Raw genomic sequence first — 16723 nt, forward strand, 5'->3', positions numbered from 1 at the left:
TCATGACCTTTTTTTTTTTTTCTTAGATTCCATATGTGTTAGCATACGGTATTTGTTTTTCTCCTTCTTACTTCACTCTGTATGACAGACTCCAGGTCTATCCACCTCACTACAAATAATAACTCAATTTCGTTTCTTTTTATGTCTTAGTAATATTTCATTGTATATATGAGCCACGTCTTCTTTATCCATTCATCTGCTGATGGACACTTAGGTTGCTTGCATGTCCTATTGTAAATAGAGCTGCAATGAATATTTTGGTACATGACTCTTTTTGAATTATGGTTTCCTCAGGGTATATGCCCAGTAGTGGGATTGCTGGGTCGTATGGTAGTTCTATTTGTAGTTTTTTAAGGAACCTCCATACTGTTCTCCATAGTGGCTGTATCAATTTACATTCCCACCAACAGTGCAAGAGGGTTCCCTTTTCTCCACACCCCCTCCAGCATTTATTGTTACTGTAGCTTTGTAGTATAGTCTGAAGTCAGGGAGCCTGATTCCTCCAGATCCGTTTTTCTTTCTCAAGACTGCTTTGGCTCCTCGGGGTCTTTTGTGTTTCCATACAAATTGTGAAATTTTTTGTTTTAGTTCTGTGAAAAATGCCAGTGGTTGTTTGATAGGGATTGCATTGAATCATTGTTTTTCAATCTCCCCTTGTTATTTTAGAGAAATCTTTCGAAAGGGAAGAGTTTGGGGCTGAAGCAACAGCAGCTTCCTACCCGTCCCTTCATTCAAATTACCACACATCAAGGATGGCCAAAGCCAGTCCTATTTCACACCTATTATCTTCTTTATTAATAGTGTCCATTGTTATTCTCAAAATTTTCCTGATCAGATGGTAAGTTATATGGTCACTCTACCAAGAACCCTGGTCTGAAACTGTGGATTTCCTCTAGGTTCTATCTAGCTTCCTCCTCTCAGCCCCTTCCTGTTTGAGTGTTCCTTGTGGTCCTGGCCTCAGGCATAAAATAAAGTAAAAAATTAAAATAAGGACAATACAAATATCTGATCAAAGAGACACTTGCAGTCTGATCAGTTGGAATAAAAAAAAAAAGGCTTTTGAGAATGTTTGCCAACTAAGAAAAAAAAGTAAAAGAGTTAGTCTTCACTTCTCTCTCCCTCTCTTACTCTGTTCTTTTCATTCTTTTATAAACAAGTATAAACTGTGGTTAAGGTCATAGAGAAATGTTCCCAAGAACTGCTGTGGATAAAGCAGCCTGACTTTCCCATGGAGCCGGGCCGTGTACTCCATTAGCCAGCTATGCCTGTGCACACACTCTTCCTTAATGAAGATGGCATGCCCTAGTACAATAACACCCTTTTGAAGGGGAAGTTATATCCCTTCCTTGAAAGACAGGATCCAGGTCTAAGGGCTTAAGAAAAAACAGGGATCACACTACTCCATCTCGCTACCCTCCTCCCATACCATAATCAGTATACCCAAATCTATCAGATGCCAATAATTCACTTTCCATTCTACCTGTCCATTCCCACTCTGTCCTGTACCCATACTCTCCAAGGAGCAGGAGATGGTTTGTGATTCTATCTACTTGAGCATCTCGGGTCTCCTAATAGGCTCTCTAACACAGCCAAAGGCATACATACAAACAAAGACATTTTATCAGTTATTGAGGTCTAGTTCATTCACAACAGGCATCAGGGAATTGTACACTCACTATTTCCAGAAGCACCCTGAACTAAGCAAGGAGAATTAAACACTTTTTTTTTTTTTTTTTTTTTTTGTGGTATGCGGGCCTCCCTCTGTTGTGGCCTCTCCCGTCGTGGAGCACAGGCTCCGGACGCGCAGGCTCAGCGGCCATGGCTCACGGGCCCAGCCGCTCCGCGGCATGTGGGATCCTCCCAGACCGGGGCGCGAACCCGCTTCCCCTGCATCGGCAGGCGGACGCGCAACCACTGCGCCACCAGGGAAGCCCCTAAACACTTTTTAATGTACTTTATTTGAATCCTAAAATCTTGCGTTTGTACTTTATTAATCTAGAAATCAGATCTGCTGTGCTGGCCTGACTACTGCATGTTACTCACAAGACTTCTTTTTATTTTAACCAAATATGACTCCCCCCACCCCATCCCCCAGTTACACTGGTCTTTAGACTTTATTTAAGAGAGGATATTTTAGGAATTGAAGTTTTAAAACATTTTACAGGAAATTGTTTGTTAATAAGAATTTGCTTGATATCAAAGTTAAATCACAATGAAAAATCTGGTATGTTCAGGTTTTTCATTGAACAAAAATGCTCATTAAAAGTCAGAGAAAAATATTACTGCTGTTTTTGGCAATAAAACACAATGATGAAACAAAACTTCCTTAACAATGTAAAGACAGTGGGACAGTGACTCAAAGCACAGGCAGTTATTTTGATACTTAACGTAGTTCACAGAATACCAGTTGACTTTATTCTTAGGAACACATTAAAAAATGGCAGTGATGGATTTTCAGCCTGGTTACACCTACCAGGAAAATGACGCAACCATTATTCACCTCTTCCAGCAATGGTTTTTACTGGCATCTCCTATGAGTTACACTTTGGCACTCTTCTAAACATCATCAGGCCACAAGCTCAGTCTAAATCAAATATTTTCACAAACTAAACAATCCAGTGCTAAAAAACTACCCAAGTTACTAAGACCCAGTGCTGTTTCCGTTCCAAGGAATGGCCTATTTTATAGGGGAAAAGTGCTTACTACATGAAAAGGGAAATGGTACTTTAACTTTAAAAGAACCAGGCTGGCCAGAACATTAGAAAAACACTGTTAGGATCAAACTTCCACTGGCCACCAACTGACAGACATACCCATCACTGACCTTTTTCATTCTCTGTATCTCATGAGACCACATAATAGATTGTCTAGGCAAGTTAGTTCATTTAGTAGTGGGTCAGTTAAGTTAGATTCATACAGAAAAAAATTTTGTTTCATAGACACAGCCTATACTCCTATTTCTGGCTAACAGTCTTGCAAATGTGAGCCACTATTCACATTATTATTATAAAAGAACAATTCCAAGTCCAAGTGCATGTCCTACTGATGACAGGTAGGTAGCATTATCTCCTCATGTGCAGAGTATCTGGATTTTCAAAAAGCTGAGGGAATGCACACAGAAATGCTGGCAAGCCAACCTAACAAACCAGTGAAATTTTCATTTTTCTACATTAAACATGGATATACTAAAGCATACTCCTTGTAGTTGCTCCAAGTTTCAACAAGAAACTAGTTACATAGCTCCTGGCACATAAAAGGTGTATTGAAAAACACTTGTTTGAATGAGTGAATACAGAATATCTGGTTACCTTAAAGATTTGGAAAAGCCATACCATGTCAAGTGCTATATAAGTAATATTTAGGAAGCCACAGGCAATTTCATTATACATTCTCCTTTCCCTTTAAAGACAAAGAACACTACTCTTTACTAAAGGAGCTTTGTAACTGGACTAACTGCTCAACCCTACAGATCTCTCTCACTTCTTTTTTTTTTTTTTTTTTTTTGCGGTACGCGGGCCTCTCACTGTTGTGGCTTCTGCCCTTGCGGAGCACAGGCTCCGGACGCGCAGGCTCAGCGGCCATGTCTCACGGGCCCAGCCGCTCCGCGGCATGTGGGATCTTCCCGGACCGGGGCACGAACCCGTGTCCCCTGCATCGGCAGGGAGACTCTCAACCACTGCGCTACCAGGGAAGCCCCTCTCTCACTTCTTTTACCTCTATCAGTGGTCTTATCATGTAGGGCTTTATATAGGTCAACCGCTATTGGAACCAGCATAGTACTAACTCCACAATAACTGTAAATTCTTTGCTCAGAGGCATTAAATACAGCCATCATTTATTCATTTAACAAATCTGTATTGAGCTCCTACTGTGTGCCCATAATTTTAGGCACTGGGGCTATATCAGGGAACAAAAACTAAATCAAAACCAGTCCCTAGATCTGTCCTTATGGAGCCTATATTCTGAGAAGGGGGAGAATTAATAAATGTAACAGGTAAGTAAATTATATAGTATGTTAGTTAATTAAGTGTGGTATGAGAAAAATAAAGAGCAGGGTAAAGGAGACCAGGAGTTCTGAGAAAGGACTGCAATTTTAAATAGCGTGGTCATGGTAGGCCTCATTAAAAAGGAGACATTTGAGTAAGGACTTGAGGAACTGCTGGGAGAGAACCCCCGCCAATGCCTTGGTGGCAGGAATCCCGCTAGGTATGCTCAAGGGACAGCAAGGAGGCCAGTATGACTGGAGTAGAGTAAGAGAGGAGATCAGACAGTCACAAAGGGGCCAGAGCGTAGAAGGCCTGGGAAGCCATCATTGTAAAGACTTTGGCTTTTCTCTGAAAGAAACAGGAGACAGTGAAGAAAGCTTTTGAGGGGAGAGTAAAATCATTTAGCTTAGGTTTTAAAAGGATCACTCTGGCTGGTGTGTTGAGAATATGAGGCAGGGAGGATAGAGTGTAAAAAGGAGATGAGTCAGGAGGCTACCTGCTTAGTAATCTAGCTGAGAGATGACGGTGGCCTGGACCAGGGCAAAACAGTGAAGGTGGTGAAAACGAATTGAATTCTTGATATATTTTGAAGGTAAAGCCAACAGGGCTTCCTGACAGATAAGATGTGATGTATAATAGAAAAAGAGGAGGTATGACTTCATAAATTTTGGCTTTAGCAACTGGAAAAATGGGAGTTGTCAATGACTGATATGAAAAACGACTATGGGTGGAGTATGTTTGGAGGAAGAGAAGCATCATGAATTCCATTTTCAACATGTTAACCTCATACAGTGAACTGCCATAATCCTCACTTTACAATCCCAGTTCATTCTCCTTAGCATAATTTGTAGATTAAAAATAAATCTATGGCCTTATATTTTTTAGGCACTCTAGCTAGAACTGTATTGAAAACCTTATATAAAATAATTTTTATTCATTAAAGCCAACATTTCTCTCACTGTAGCAACTGGAAATTCTGGCCTACCAATTTAAGAATTAAGAAACGCTCCTGGGCTTCCCTGGTGGCGCAGTGGTTGAGAGTCCGTCTGCCGATGCAGGAGACACGGGTTCGTGCCCGGGTCCGGGAAGATCCCACATGCCGCGGAGCGGCTGGGCCCGTGAGCCATGGCCGCTGAGCCTGCGCGTCCGGAGCCTGTGCTCCGCAATGGGAGAGGCCACAACAGTGAGAGGCCCGCCTACCACAAAAAAAAAAAAAAAAAAGAAATGCTCCTGATTGCCTTTCACTTACCAAAGCCAAATGTGTTTATAGCTTCTTGTCCCCTAGATTCAAGAACAATTTGGGCAGGATGAAACGGCTCTGGAATTAGACTAAGAAGACCTGTAGGTCAAATCTTGGCGCTTCCACTTACCTGTGATGGGACCTTAACATCTTTAGATCTTATTGGTGACAGTATAAAACGGAGAAAATACCTACTTTATAAGGATGGCGTGAGATTAAATAATGTAAGTGAAAAAGTTTCATGGATTGTAAAGAGTTATGTCAATGTTAGAAGCTATTAATATTATTATCCATAGCTTTTCTACTGTTTTTGCTCATTCATTTATTCATTCATGCATCCCATCATCTTACAAAAAGGAATGAATGTAGATAAAGTTCTTTGAATTATCTCTTAACAAACTGGTGGAAGACTTCTGAGAAGCTTTCTGGGGTTTTCGTCACCATTTTCATCTAATACCCTTCTAAGAGCTGCCTAGACAATGGTTACAAAAATGACTTGTCTTACACAGGTCTGATTCCATTATAATGAATTCTGCAACAAAACATTCACTAGGCAGAAAGGACAAAAAAGCCCCAGTAAAGTAATAGGAAGCAGCGTGGTAAAGCAGAAACAGCAATGAAAAGTGGGCCATGTTATACATTATTGGAAGAGTCAACTGGACTGTTAGAAAGCGCTGGGGTAGGAACAAAGCAGACTCTTAAGACGTAACCTGCAGGAGATGAGAATGATGACATGTGGCAGGAGAGGAAAAAGAGATGGCAGCAGGATTAATACCAAGGTCGTGGCCCTAACTACTGTCACTTTAGTCTGCAAGAACTTTGGCCTGCCCTTGATTGCCCTCCATTCTTATTTATGAAGTGAGGGTATGCAGGTGGTCTTTCACAACTATATCACCATATGCAGAGAGCCTGGGAATTCTGTTTACAAAGGAAGGTAGGTGCCCAGTTTTTAGAGGTGGAGTCTAGGTTTCTTATGAATCTTAGTGAATTAGCATTAGAACAGGTAGGGTCCTGTGTTCTTAAAGAAACCAACGAATAAACAGCAAAACCCTGTGGGAAATAATGTCAAGCCCTAACAGCTTTTCCCTAACTGACTGAAGGAGTCTGGAAGACCCAAGAGGACTCTTTAGTAATTCTTTCTCCACCATGCTCTCAGACCCAATTTTATTATGGCACTTCTTATTGGGTACCATAATATACTGATGGGGTATCTTCTGACACAAAGTATGAATTCCCTCAAGGATGGGAAGATATTTTACTCATCCTTGTAAAACAGGGCCTCTGGCACATATGTAACAGAAAGTCAATAAAAGTCACTTTCCTGATTCCCTTTCTGCGTACAGCTTTCCCTCCCAACCTTTTATTTCTGAATTGCTAATTCCAGAGCTCTTTCAGTGAGCTCTCATATATACTTCATTATCCTTTTGTGTCACAGACTGCTCACATAAAATGGGTAATGCCAAGCAATTTCAAGGCAGGAAACCCAGCATTTCAGACCATACATTTTCTCACGAATGGAATGCTTGCAACATAAGGGGACAGAATCATTCCAGCAATTCATCTGAATCGTCATTTAAGTTACACTACTGATGTCTTAAGAGAAATTTCGGCTTCTAGTTCTTCTGAGTCACCTTCAGTGGTTTTTATTGCAACACCATCATTCTTGTAAACTCTCTCTTTTTTTTTTTTTTTTTCAACATGCCATCATGCAAATATTCAAACACACAAAAAGGTGAAAGAATTTTACAGTAAGCATCTGTATACCTATCACCTAGATTCTCTAATGAACATTTTCTTGTTTACTTGTTTCAGTAACTATCTAGGGATGAAATGGGTCTCATCAAGAAAAAAAGTCACTTTTATTTTACTTATAGTTTATGATTTAAGAAATCACCAAAAATGTTAATAACAACCATACTTATTGAGTCTTTATGTGCTAAGTCTCTTACCTACACTACTTTTAATCCTTACAAAATTCCTACAGGGAAACTGAGGTTTAGAGGGTTAAGGAACTTGGCCAAGTCCCAGAGCAGGTCTCTGAAAGCTAGACTTACACCAAAACGCACACTCTTTACCATTCTATACTAACCCTAAAAGCCAAAGGAGGAAAAAAAATCAAACCAAACAAAACGTAAGGAAAATGTAATAGCTAAAAGAGAACACAGCTGAAAGGATTTTATTTCACAGAGCTGTATGCAGGGTCCATTAAGCGAGGAGGCTGCAGTGAAGGGCAGGTATTCTGTGGAACTTCATTCCCAGGGTGGGTTTAGCAACAACAGCAGCAGTTTCCTGAGGTTGTTCACGCACAAAACTTTTAGGCCTTCCTTGAAGGACAGTATTCATATTTCTATCAAAGATTATAAAGGAATGAATTCTAGTCAGGCTTTAAAAAGTCTAGATGAGTTGCTGCCAGCAGTCCCCACATGCAGACAACCATACTGTCACTTAATCCCCAAACTCTTCCTTCTGCTTTTGGCACTGCAATAAACTAGGCATCTGCAGAGCTAGGTTCTAGCTCAGGATCTAGCAGATTACCCTTATCATTCGCTTTCTAGGATTCAGTTTCCAAATAGAAAAGCCCTGAGACTGCTCCCAGGAGCAACTGATAGACTATCTGTGAAATAGAAACATGAGGAATGATTATTAAGGAAACACAGTATGTTAGCTACTGCTCATTGGTATACAGCTTTTTATCAGTCACTATCAAATAAGAAATGATGCTAAGAAAATCGCCAAAATATTATGCAGAGGAAGGAGTAGATTACTTGCCCTTTTCCTCTTCTCCTCCCCAGATGATTGATCAAAGTGTAGTTCACCAAGGAGCTATGTCATTAATGTCATTGTTAATATTTATTACATTGGAAAGCAAAGTGCAGCTTACCAAGATGGGGACATTTTGGGGAGAACAGAGTATCGGAAAATAACACAATGTAATAGCTGAGAGACCGTGAATCAGCTGCCAGGGCTGAGTATAAAGTTGGTAACCGACAAAAATGAGAGAGGAAAGGGATAGGACAACACATCTCTACTGCATAACAATTTTGCTGAGCTGGGACTAGCACAATTTATTCACTTTGCCTTCTTAAAACAACAAAGCCTAGCAGAAACGAGAGTAGAAAGTTGTTTATAAATCTTTCAATGTGATGGATGTCTGAGTCCGGGCTCATATTGTCCTCTTGTTTCTTACAGGAGTCGTACCCAACTCTATACAAAGCAGGTTACACGTTAAACAAAAAAAAAATCTAGGTTTTACTATTCAAAATATTATTTGTAAATATCTGATAGCATCAACTTTCATTTTCAGTCTTAAAGTAGATCAAACAAATATGTAAAGAATTATTTTTGAGATATAGGACAGATGTGATTCTTAACTCCAAATTCATTTACCTATCGAAGTTAACAAATCTTATGACTAGTCAAAGGCTGTTTGTGCAAATCTGAGTTGAAATTACTTTTTAAAATTTAACTTATCATGACTTGCCTTCTACTTCGCATATAGTCTAAGAACCTTTTCACAGTTTACTCCAACTCCTCCTCTCTCAGCTTTTGTATCATTATTGTCATACATTACACTTCCACATAGTTATAACGCCGCAATTACAGTTATTATTTTAGCTTCAGACAGTCAGTAGTCTTGGAAGAGATTTAAAAGTGGGGGGTGGGGAGTCCTTTACAGTTACCCACATAATTATCATCCTCAGTGAAATCATTCTTTTGGTTAGATGCAGATTTCTACCTGGTATCATTTTCCATCTATCAAAAGAATTTCCCTTAATATGCTTTGTAGTGCAGGTCTACTGGTGACGCATTATTTCAGATTTTGTGTGTCTGAAAAAAAATCATTATTGTGCCTCAGTTCTTAATTTTTTTATTTTTTAAAATTAATTAATTAATTAATTTGGTTGCGTCAGGTCTTAGTTGTGGCAGGCGGGCTCCTTAGTTGTGGCATGTGAACTCCCAGTTGCGACATGCATGTGGGATCCAGTTCCCTGACCAGAGATTGAACCTGGGCCCCCTGAATTGGGAACACAGAGTCCCATCCACTGCGCCACCAGGAAAGTCCTGTCAGTTTTTAAAAAGCTATTTCGTTTGGATACAGAATTCTAGGTTGACATGTTCTGCTGTTCTGTACCTCAAAGATGCTGCTTCACTGTCTTTTGGCTTGCATTTCCAACAAGAAGTCAGCAGCAATTAATTTCTCTTTGTGTCTTTTTTCCTCTGATTATTGTAAAGATTGTGTCTTTATCAGTGGTTGTAAAAATTTGACATTGGTACAGTTCTTCTCCTGTGTCTGGTGCTTAGGGTTCTTCTTGGATCTCTTCGGTTTATCGTTTTCATCAAATAAGGAAAATATTCAGCCACCATTTCTTAAAAACACTTTTCTGTCTCAGCCTGTCTCTCCTCTCCTTTAGGTACCACAATTACACATTCACTAGGCTGAATGAAGTTTCTCACAGCTTAGTGATGCTCTGTGTTCCTTTTCTTCCCCCCATCTTTTTTTCTGTATGTTTTATTTTGGATAGTTTCGATTGCTATGTCTTAAAGATTCCCTACAGTGTCAAATCTGCTGTGAATTCCATTCAGTTGTTTTTTAATCTCAGATATTGTACTTTTCATTTCTAGTTCAATTTTTAAATATTTTTCATGTTTTTCCTCAACATGTTCATGCTTTTCTCTACCATCTTATACAGATGACATAATGTATAATAACTGTTTTAATGTCCTTGTCTAATAATTCTATCATCTTTGCCATTTCTGGGTCTGTTTGTACTGACTAATTTTTCTCCTTATCATGGGTCATATTTTCTTGCTTCTTTTCATGTCAGTTTTTACTGGATGCCAGACATTATGAATTTCACTTTGTTTGAATCAAGGTATTTCTATACTCCTCTAAATATCTGTATTTCTTTATTTTTTTTAATTTTTTTTATTTTTTTTTTATTTTTATTTTTTTTGTGGTATGTGGGCCTCCCTCTGCTGTGGCCTCTCCCGTCCCATTCTTGTTCACCATCATAGCTCTAGTACTTACAACAGTGCTTGTAGGATGAGAATTCATCACCCATCTCTAGATGTGTGGAGTATGTAAATGAAAGAGATGTAGATTCTTCCTTCAAGATGTTTATAGTCTACTGAATAACTTTTTTTTTTTTTTTTTTTTTTTTTTGTGGTATGCGGGCCTCCCTCTGTTGTGGCCTCTCCCGTCGCGGAGCACAGGCTCCGGACGCGCAGGCTCAGCGGCCATGGCTCACGGGCCCAGCCGCTCCGCGGCATGTGGGATCCTCCCAGACCGGGGCGCGAACCCGGTTCCCCTGCATCGGCAGGCGGACGCACAACCACCGCGCCACCAGGGAAGCCCCTGTATTTCTTTAAATATTCCTTCAAATATTTGTTCTGGGATGCATTACTTGGAAGCAGTTTGATCCTTTAGTTCTTGCTTTGAAGATTTTTTGGATGAGACTAGAAGAAAACATAGGCATATGCTCTTTGACATTGGTCGCAGTAGTATGTTTTTGGATATGTCTCCTTAGGCAAGGGAAACAAAAGCAAAAACAAACAAATGGGACTATATCGAACTAAAAAGCTTTTGTACAGGGAAGGAAACTATTGATAAAACAAAAAAGGTCACCTACAGGATGGGAGAAGATATTTGCATATGATATATCCAATAATGGGTTAGTATCCAAAATATACGAAGAACTCATAGAACTCAACATCAATAAAAACAAACAGCCTGATTAAAAAATGGGCAGAGGATCTGAACAGATATTTTTCCAAAGAAGGCATACAGATGGTCATCAGGCAAATGAAAAAAGATGCTCAACATCACTCATCATCAGGGAAATGCAAATCAAAACCATAATGAGGTATCGCCTCACACCTGTCAGAATGACTTTTATCAAAAAGGCAATAAATAACAAGTGTTGGTGAGGATCTGGAGAAAAGGGAACCCTCGTGCCCTGTTGGTGGGAATGTAAATTGGTGCAGCCACTATGGAAAATAGTATGGTGGTTCCTCCAAAAATTAAAAAAGAACTACCATATGATCCACTCCTGGGTATTTATCTGAAGAAAACATAAATACGAGCAAGAAAAGATATAAGTACCTCTATGTTTGTTGAAGCATTATTTACAATAGTCAATATATGGAAGCAACCTAAGTGTCTATCAATAGATGAATGGATAAAGAAGTTGCAGTATATATACACACAATGGAATATTACTCAGCCATAAAAAAAGAATGAACTCTTGCCATTTGCAACAACATGGATGGACCTAGAGAGTACTATGCTAAGTGAAATAAGTGAGACAGAGAAAGACATAAGTGGAATCTGAAGAAACAAAACAAATGAACAAACATAAAACAGAAACAGAGTTATAGATACAAAGAGAAGGAGAATCTAGAAGAAAATATACAAAAATAATCTAATAGTTATCCATGGGTGGTACAGTTATAGATAATAATTTTGTTTTTCAACTTCCCTTAATTTTCAACATTGAAATTTATTGTTGTTACAGTTTCTTTAATAAAGAAGAAGACTGACTTATCATTTAAAACTCTCATTGTAAACCTTTATTTTTCTGGATAATCTCAGTGAACAGACTTCATCTGTTTTGTTCCCAATAAATATTTGTTGGTAATAAATTTAAATTATACTTTGTGTATGTATGCATTATGTATATATGTCTATAAATGTATTATTTACTTATATACCAATTATTTAATCTTCTTTCTATAACACATTTGAGCATTTAATATATACTTATATTAAAAATAACATACCTTACAAAGGATAACTGTATACACAAATACATCCTATATTTCTAACGATTATTTATGATAATTTCTTAGAAGCAAAATTACTAGACAAAATTATGAGAATTTTACTTCTCTTGATATTACTACCAAAACACATCCTAAAAAGTTTGTACTAAATGATATTATCACTAGTAAGATATGATTGCTAGCTAGATTGAATGGGTGTTTCATTTATGACCGATTTTTATTCCCTCTTGCTTTTACACATCTTTTACCTGGTTCTGCATCTTTCACTGAGTAGCTGTAATAATTTGTAATTTTTAATCTCTCTCAGTGTCAATGTCTTCACCTATAAAGAGAGCATCAAATTAAATAATATCTAAGGGCTCTTCCAGTTCTAAGGTTCTAAGAGTTTAAGAATAACAGTAATTCTCAGGGTGGTTACACTACTTAAATTAGTCTAATGAACTTTTCTCTGAAACAGACTGTGATTGGTGGTGCAGCTGTGATTCTATGCAGCACTGAAAGATGCAGAACCAGACTCTAGGTGTTCTCAGTCCAACCAGCACTCACCAAAACACCTAACATTAGAAGAAAACCAGAAAACCATATTTATTCTGTATATAAATAGGCAAACAATACGATAAAGGGTTAATAATACTCTTGACAGAGTTCTTATAATGATAAACATCTACTGTGACCCCAATAGATAAAGAGGTAAAAGATATGCAAAAGCATATGCTTTGTTTATGAGATATCACTTTTGAACGACTGGAATGTGTTAAATGGTTTCCAATCACTCAAACTAAAAATCTTGGTAATCTTTTTTGATTCATCTCTGCCCATTAATCCTCATATATTTAATATATCACCAAGTCCTTGAAAATGTGTTCTATGTTATTCTCACTTCTCTTTTCTTGTTGCCTCTAGTCTAATCATGGCCCTTACAATCCTGAATAAACAACAGCAACAGTAATAACAGCAGAAGCTAACAATGACTGAGTGCTTATTGTGGGGACCATTTCACGTGCTTTAAACATATTATCTTATTTCATCTTCACAACAACTCTAAGCAATAAGTAGCAGAAGTATGTCCCAGTTTACAGATGAGAAAAATTAGAAGCCTGCTAGTAAGTGACAGAACCAGTATTCAAGGCAGTCTGACTCCAGTGGTTGGGCCTTTCATAATAACTAGTACTGCTTCCTAGTAGAAACTATAGTTGCCTTCTAACTGGGTCTTCCTGTTTGCAGTCACTCCCCTAATGTACTCTTTAAACCTGGGCAGAGTGAACCTTAGAAAACACACATTCCTGTGCACGTCTCCATTCCTTCCATCACACTATCTCAGAATGAAGTCCAACCTTTAACATTATATTAACAGCCCTTTCTACTCTGAAGGCCACTTTCCTGCAGCCTGTTTCTCTTGACCCACATACCATATTGCTCAAAGTCGTCCAGCTATATCTGGCATTCTTATACTTTCTTGTTCACGTTGTACCTCCTTCTTGTGATACCCTTCCCCACATTTTTTGCTGGGGAAATGCCCATTTATCTTTTACAGTCTACTCTAAATGTTACCTCTTCTTACAAGTCTTGCCTGATATCTCCTCCATCCCCACAGGCAGAACTGATTACTTCCTCCTCTCTGCTCCGCATCCCTTTATTCATACACCTATTACTCACTGTGCTGTTATTTAACAAAAATTCCCCAACTAGCTCATAGGCTCCTTTATTATCTTCCATTGTAAATGTACATTAAACATCTATTGGATGAAGTAAATGTCCGCAGCCTCCCACAACATAGATTCTTCCTCTCCCCGGCAAAGAATAGCTTTTAGATATAATAAAAAGAACACGGCAGTTTAAACTTGATGATAAGAATCACCTGGGACACTTACTAAACTACTGATTCCTGGGGCCTTCTCCAGACCTACTGAATCAGAATCTCTGGAGATTTTTAACCAGTTTTCATGAGCATCCCTGGTGATTATCATCATCAAGTTTAGAAAACACCCACTTACACATATACGTATATTACATGTAATCAAATAAAAAGCAAGGACAATAAAAATTGAAAAGCAGTCACACCTTTAGAATGAAGCAGAATAATCCACAATCAATCACTGAATTCTAGAACTGAAAGGGAATTTAATTTCACTTATCACAACTCCCTTGCTGTAACTCTCCCATTGTACATAGGAGGAAATTAAAGCCCAGTGGAAAAGTGACTTGACCAAGATTCTATCATTAGTGGCAAAGCAAATTTTATAGCAATTTCTCTGATGCCTAGTTCAGATTTATTCCCATAAATCACAGTGTGCAAGTTCCAGTTTAGTTTACATTTATGGAAAAATCCAAAGGAAATTTAGAAAATTATCCATTATAAACTGCCAAAATATATTTAAGCATACAGTTTTCCTTATCTAAGGAATAAACTTTAATAAAGAAAACCTTGTAAATTAACATATGGTAGCAAATTCCAGCAGTGATAACTACTGTAATGTTTGATGGGTATATACGAAGAGCCAAGCTTAAGTGGCTTTTTTTTTTTTAAACATAATTTCATCTAGGCCTCACAATAAGCTTATGAATTACGGACCATAATTCCAAATTTACTGATGAGGAAAGAGGCTCAGAAGTCAAAAAGTCTGGCTGCCTTTCAGAGCCATGGCGTGGTTGTGCCAGGATTTGAGTCCAATTTTTCTGGCCATTCTGTACTCCTTGATATGCTACAGCACTTCATTTAGAAAATCACTAATAGTGTAATTGCTGACACCATGCAGTAACTATTTATTGCACTGAAATAGAGGCAAATTTCAGTACGTCTGAGAAACATCCTGATACTGGCAAGCAAAAATTTTACAACGTAACTTGGTAAAGGCATCTGCGTTTTCTTCTAGATTGCCATCGTAGTCGTAGTATGAAACACAATAAAATAAATTTATATTTAAGCCAAATAATGAAAACATAAAGTTATGTTTTAAGTAATCAAGTTTTGTAGAGCTATTTTTAAATGATCTGGATCAAGTCCAAATCCCCATATGACACTCAGGTTAAAATTACCCTAGCCCACGAGACTTCCTTCTCATACTGAAACACTTTTAAAAGAATAATAATTTAAAATAAAAGATTTTTCTTGGAGTTATTTTTCTCTAGTGAAATCACATTAGCCTACACAGACTATAAGTAATCTCTAAGTGTAAATCTATGTACTCCCTTGAATTTGTCATTTCATTTATTCTTGTTTATTTAATCAAGGAAGAGTGGAAATTAAGTTAAGTACTAAGAGGGCCCATATACAGAGAGAAAAGGCCAATATTTTCTTGGGTTTTTTTTCTGGGATAAAAAAATGGGCTGTTTGGAGTCTATACTTTTTTGCTAGGATGCCAACATATTAAAATAAACTGTCCCTACCTAGCTTTACATTTATATAACCTATCATTCAGGTCCTGAAATGCTTTGACATCTATATTTTACCACCAAACAAGAGGAAGGCATGAAAACATTTTCACCTTTAACTTATGCTCCAGGCTACTAACCAGTCCATACAATAAAACATATTAAGCACCTATCTTAAACATATGTTTGAACAAAACACATTAAACACGTAAAAGGAATTCTGCTGTCTCCACTTGATATACAGAGTGAAGTAAAGATGCTGAACTCAGTATCAGGCTGAGTTCTTATTTAATTCATTAGGCAGAGGGAAAGCACTGAAGGTTTTTGAACAAAGGAATGATATGGCCCTAAATAAACCTTAGGATAATTACTCCCTGGCTGCTGTGTATATTGGACTGGTTTAAAATAAGAAGATGAAGTCAGGAGGATATTGATGCACAGTGGTAAGGGCCACAGGGGTGGAAATGAGGCACTCAATAAGAGAAACTTTATTTCATTATTATCATTGCCATAGACATTATCATTTACTGAGCACTTCTGTGTACTAAGAATTGTGCTGAGCACTTTACTTTCTCATTTATCCTCACAAGTCTCAAAAAGCCCCCCAAACTTTTTGTGACCCTAGAAAAGTTATGAAAAGCTAAGAACTGCTACTCTTTTATTTTTTAGTCCCTTTTTAAATTTTTTTTTGCGGTACGCGGGCCTCTCACTGCTGTGGCCTCTCCCGTTGCGGAGCACAGGCTCCGGACGTGCAGGCTCAGCGGCCATGGCTCACGGGACCAGCCTCTCTGCTGCATGTGGGATCCTCCCGGACTGGAGCCCGAACCCGTATCCCCTGCATCGGCAGGCGGACTCTCAACCACTGCACCACCAGGGAAGCCCTAAGAACTGCTACTCTTATTCCCATTTTATAGATGAGTAAATTGAAGTGTAAAGAAGAAATACACCCAAGGACACAATTAATAAGCGGTAAAGCCGGGATCATGAATCCAGATTGCTAGCCTAATGCAAAGGCAGGATGCACTACAGACATACAGTCTGGGTTGGAATCTTGGCTTCATCACTTACTAGTTACATGATCCTGGGAAAATAAACAAAAAACCCCTGTGCCTCAGTTTCCCCTTTTGAAAAATAGGAATAAGAATAGTATCTATATTTTATGGGGTTTAGAGAGAACTGAGATAATGCTCATATAGTACTCACCATACTCAGCTAATAATAAGTATACAATAAATGACTGTCATCGTCGTCATCATCATTATCATTTTGAGTCCTTAGATATGGACTCCTGAAATTCTTACACATCACCTGGTATCCTTCCTCCATCTGCATTTTTTATGGA

The 16723-nt window shown here is 38.3% G+C and overlaps 1 protein-coding gene across 10 annotated transcripts in view; it reads right to left on the bottom strand.

The window, feature by feature from the left end:
- Positions 1 to 16723, bottom strand: part of VPS13B (vacuolar protein sorting 13 homolog B) — an 802500-nt gene that overhangs the window by 257550 nt on the left and 528227 nt on the right. The window contains exon 34 of one of the 10 annotated variants that reach the window (XM_028500197.2): positions 7203 to 7573. The exons of the other annotated variants lie outside the window; for them this stretch is intronic. Coding sequence (XP_028355998.1) covers positions 7541 to 7573 — 33 coding nt within the window. The 3' untranslated portion in view covers positions 7203 to 7540. Of the gene's footprint in view, positions 1 to 7202; positions 7574 to 16723 lie in introns of those variants that run through there. 10 annotated transcript variants of the gene reach the window in all.

Source organism: Physeter macrocephalus, chromosome 15, assembly GCF_002837175.3.
Source record: "Physeter macrocephalus isolate SW-GA chromosome 15, ASM283717v5, whole genome shotgun sequence".
NCBI classification, from domain to species: Eukaryota; Metazoa; Chordata; class Mammalia; order Artiodactyla; family Physeteridae; genus Physeter; species Physeter macrocephalus.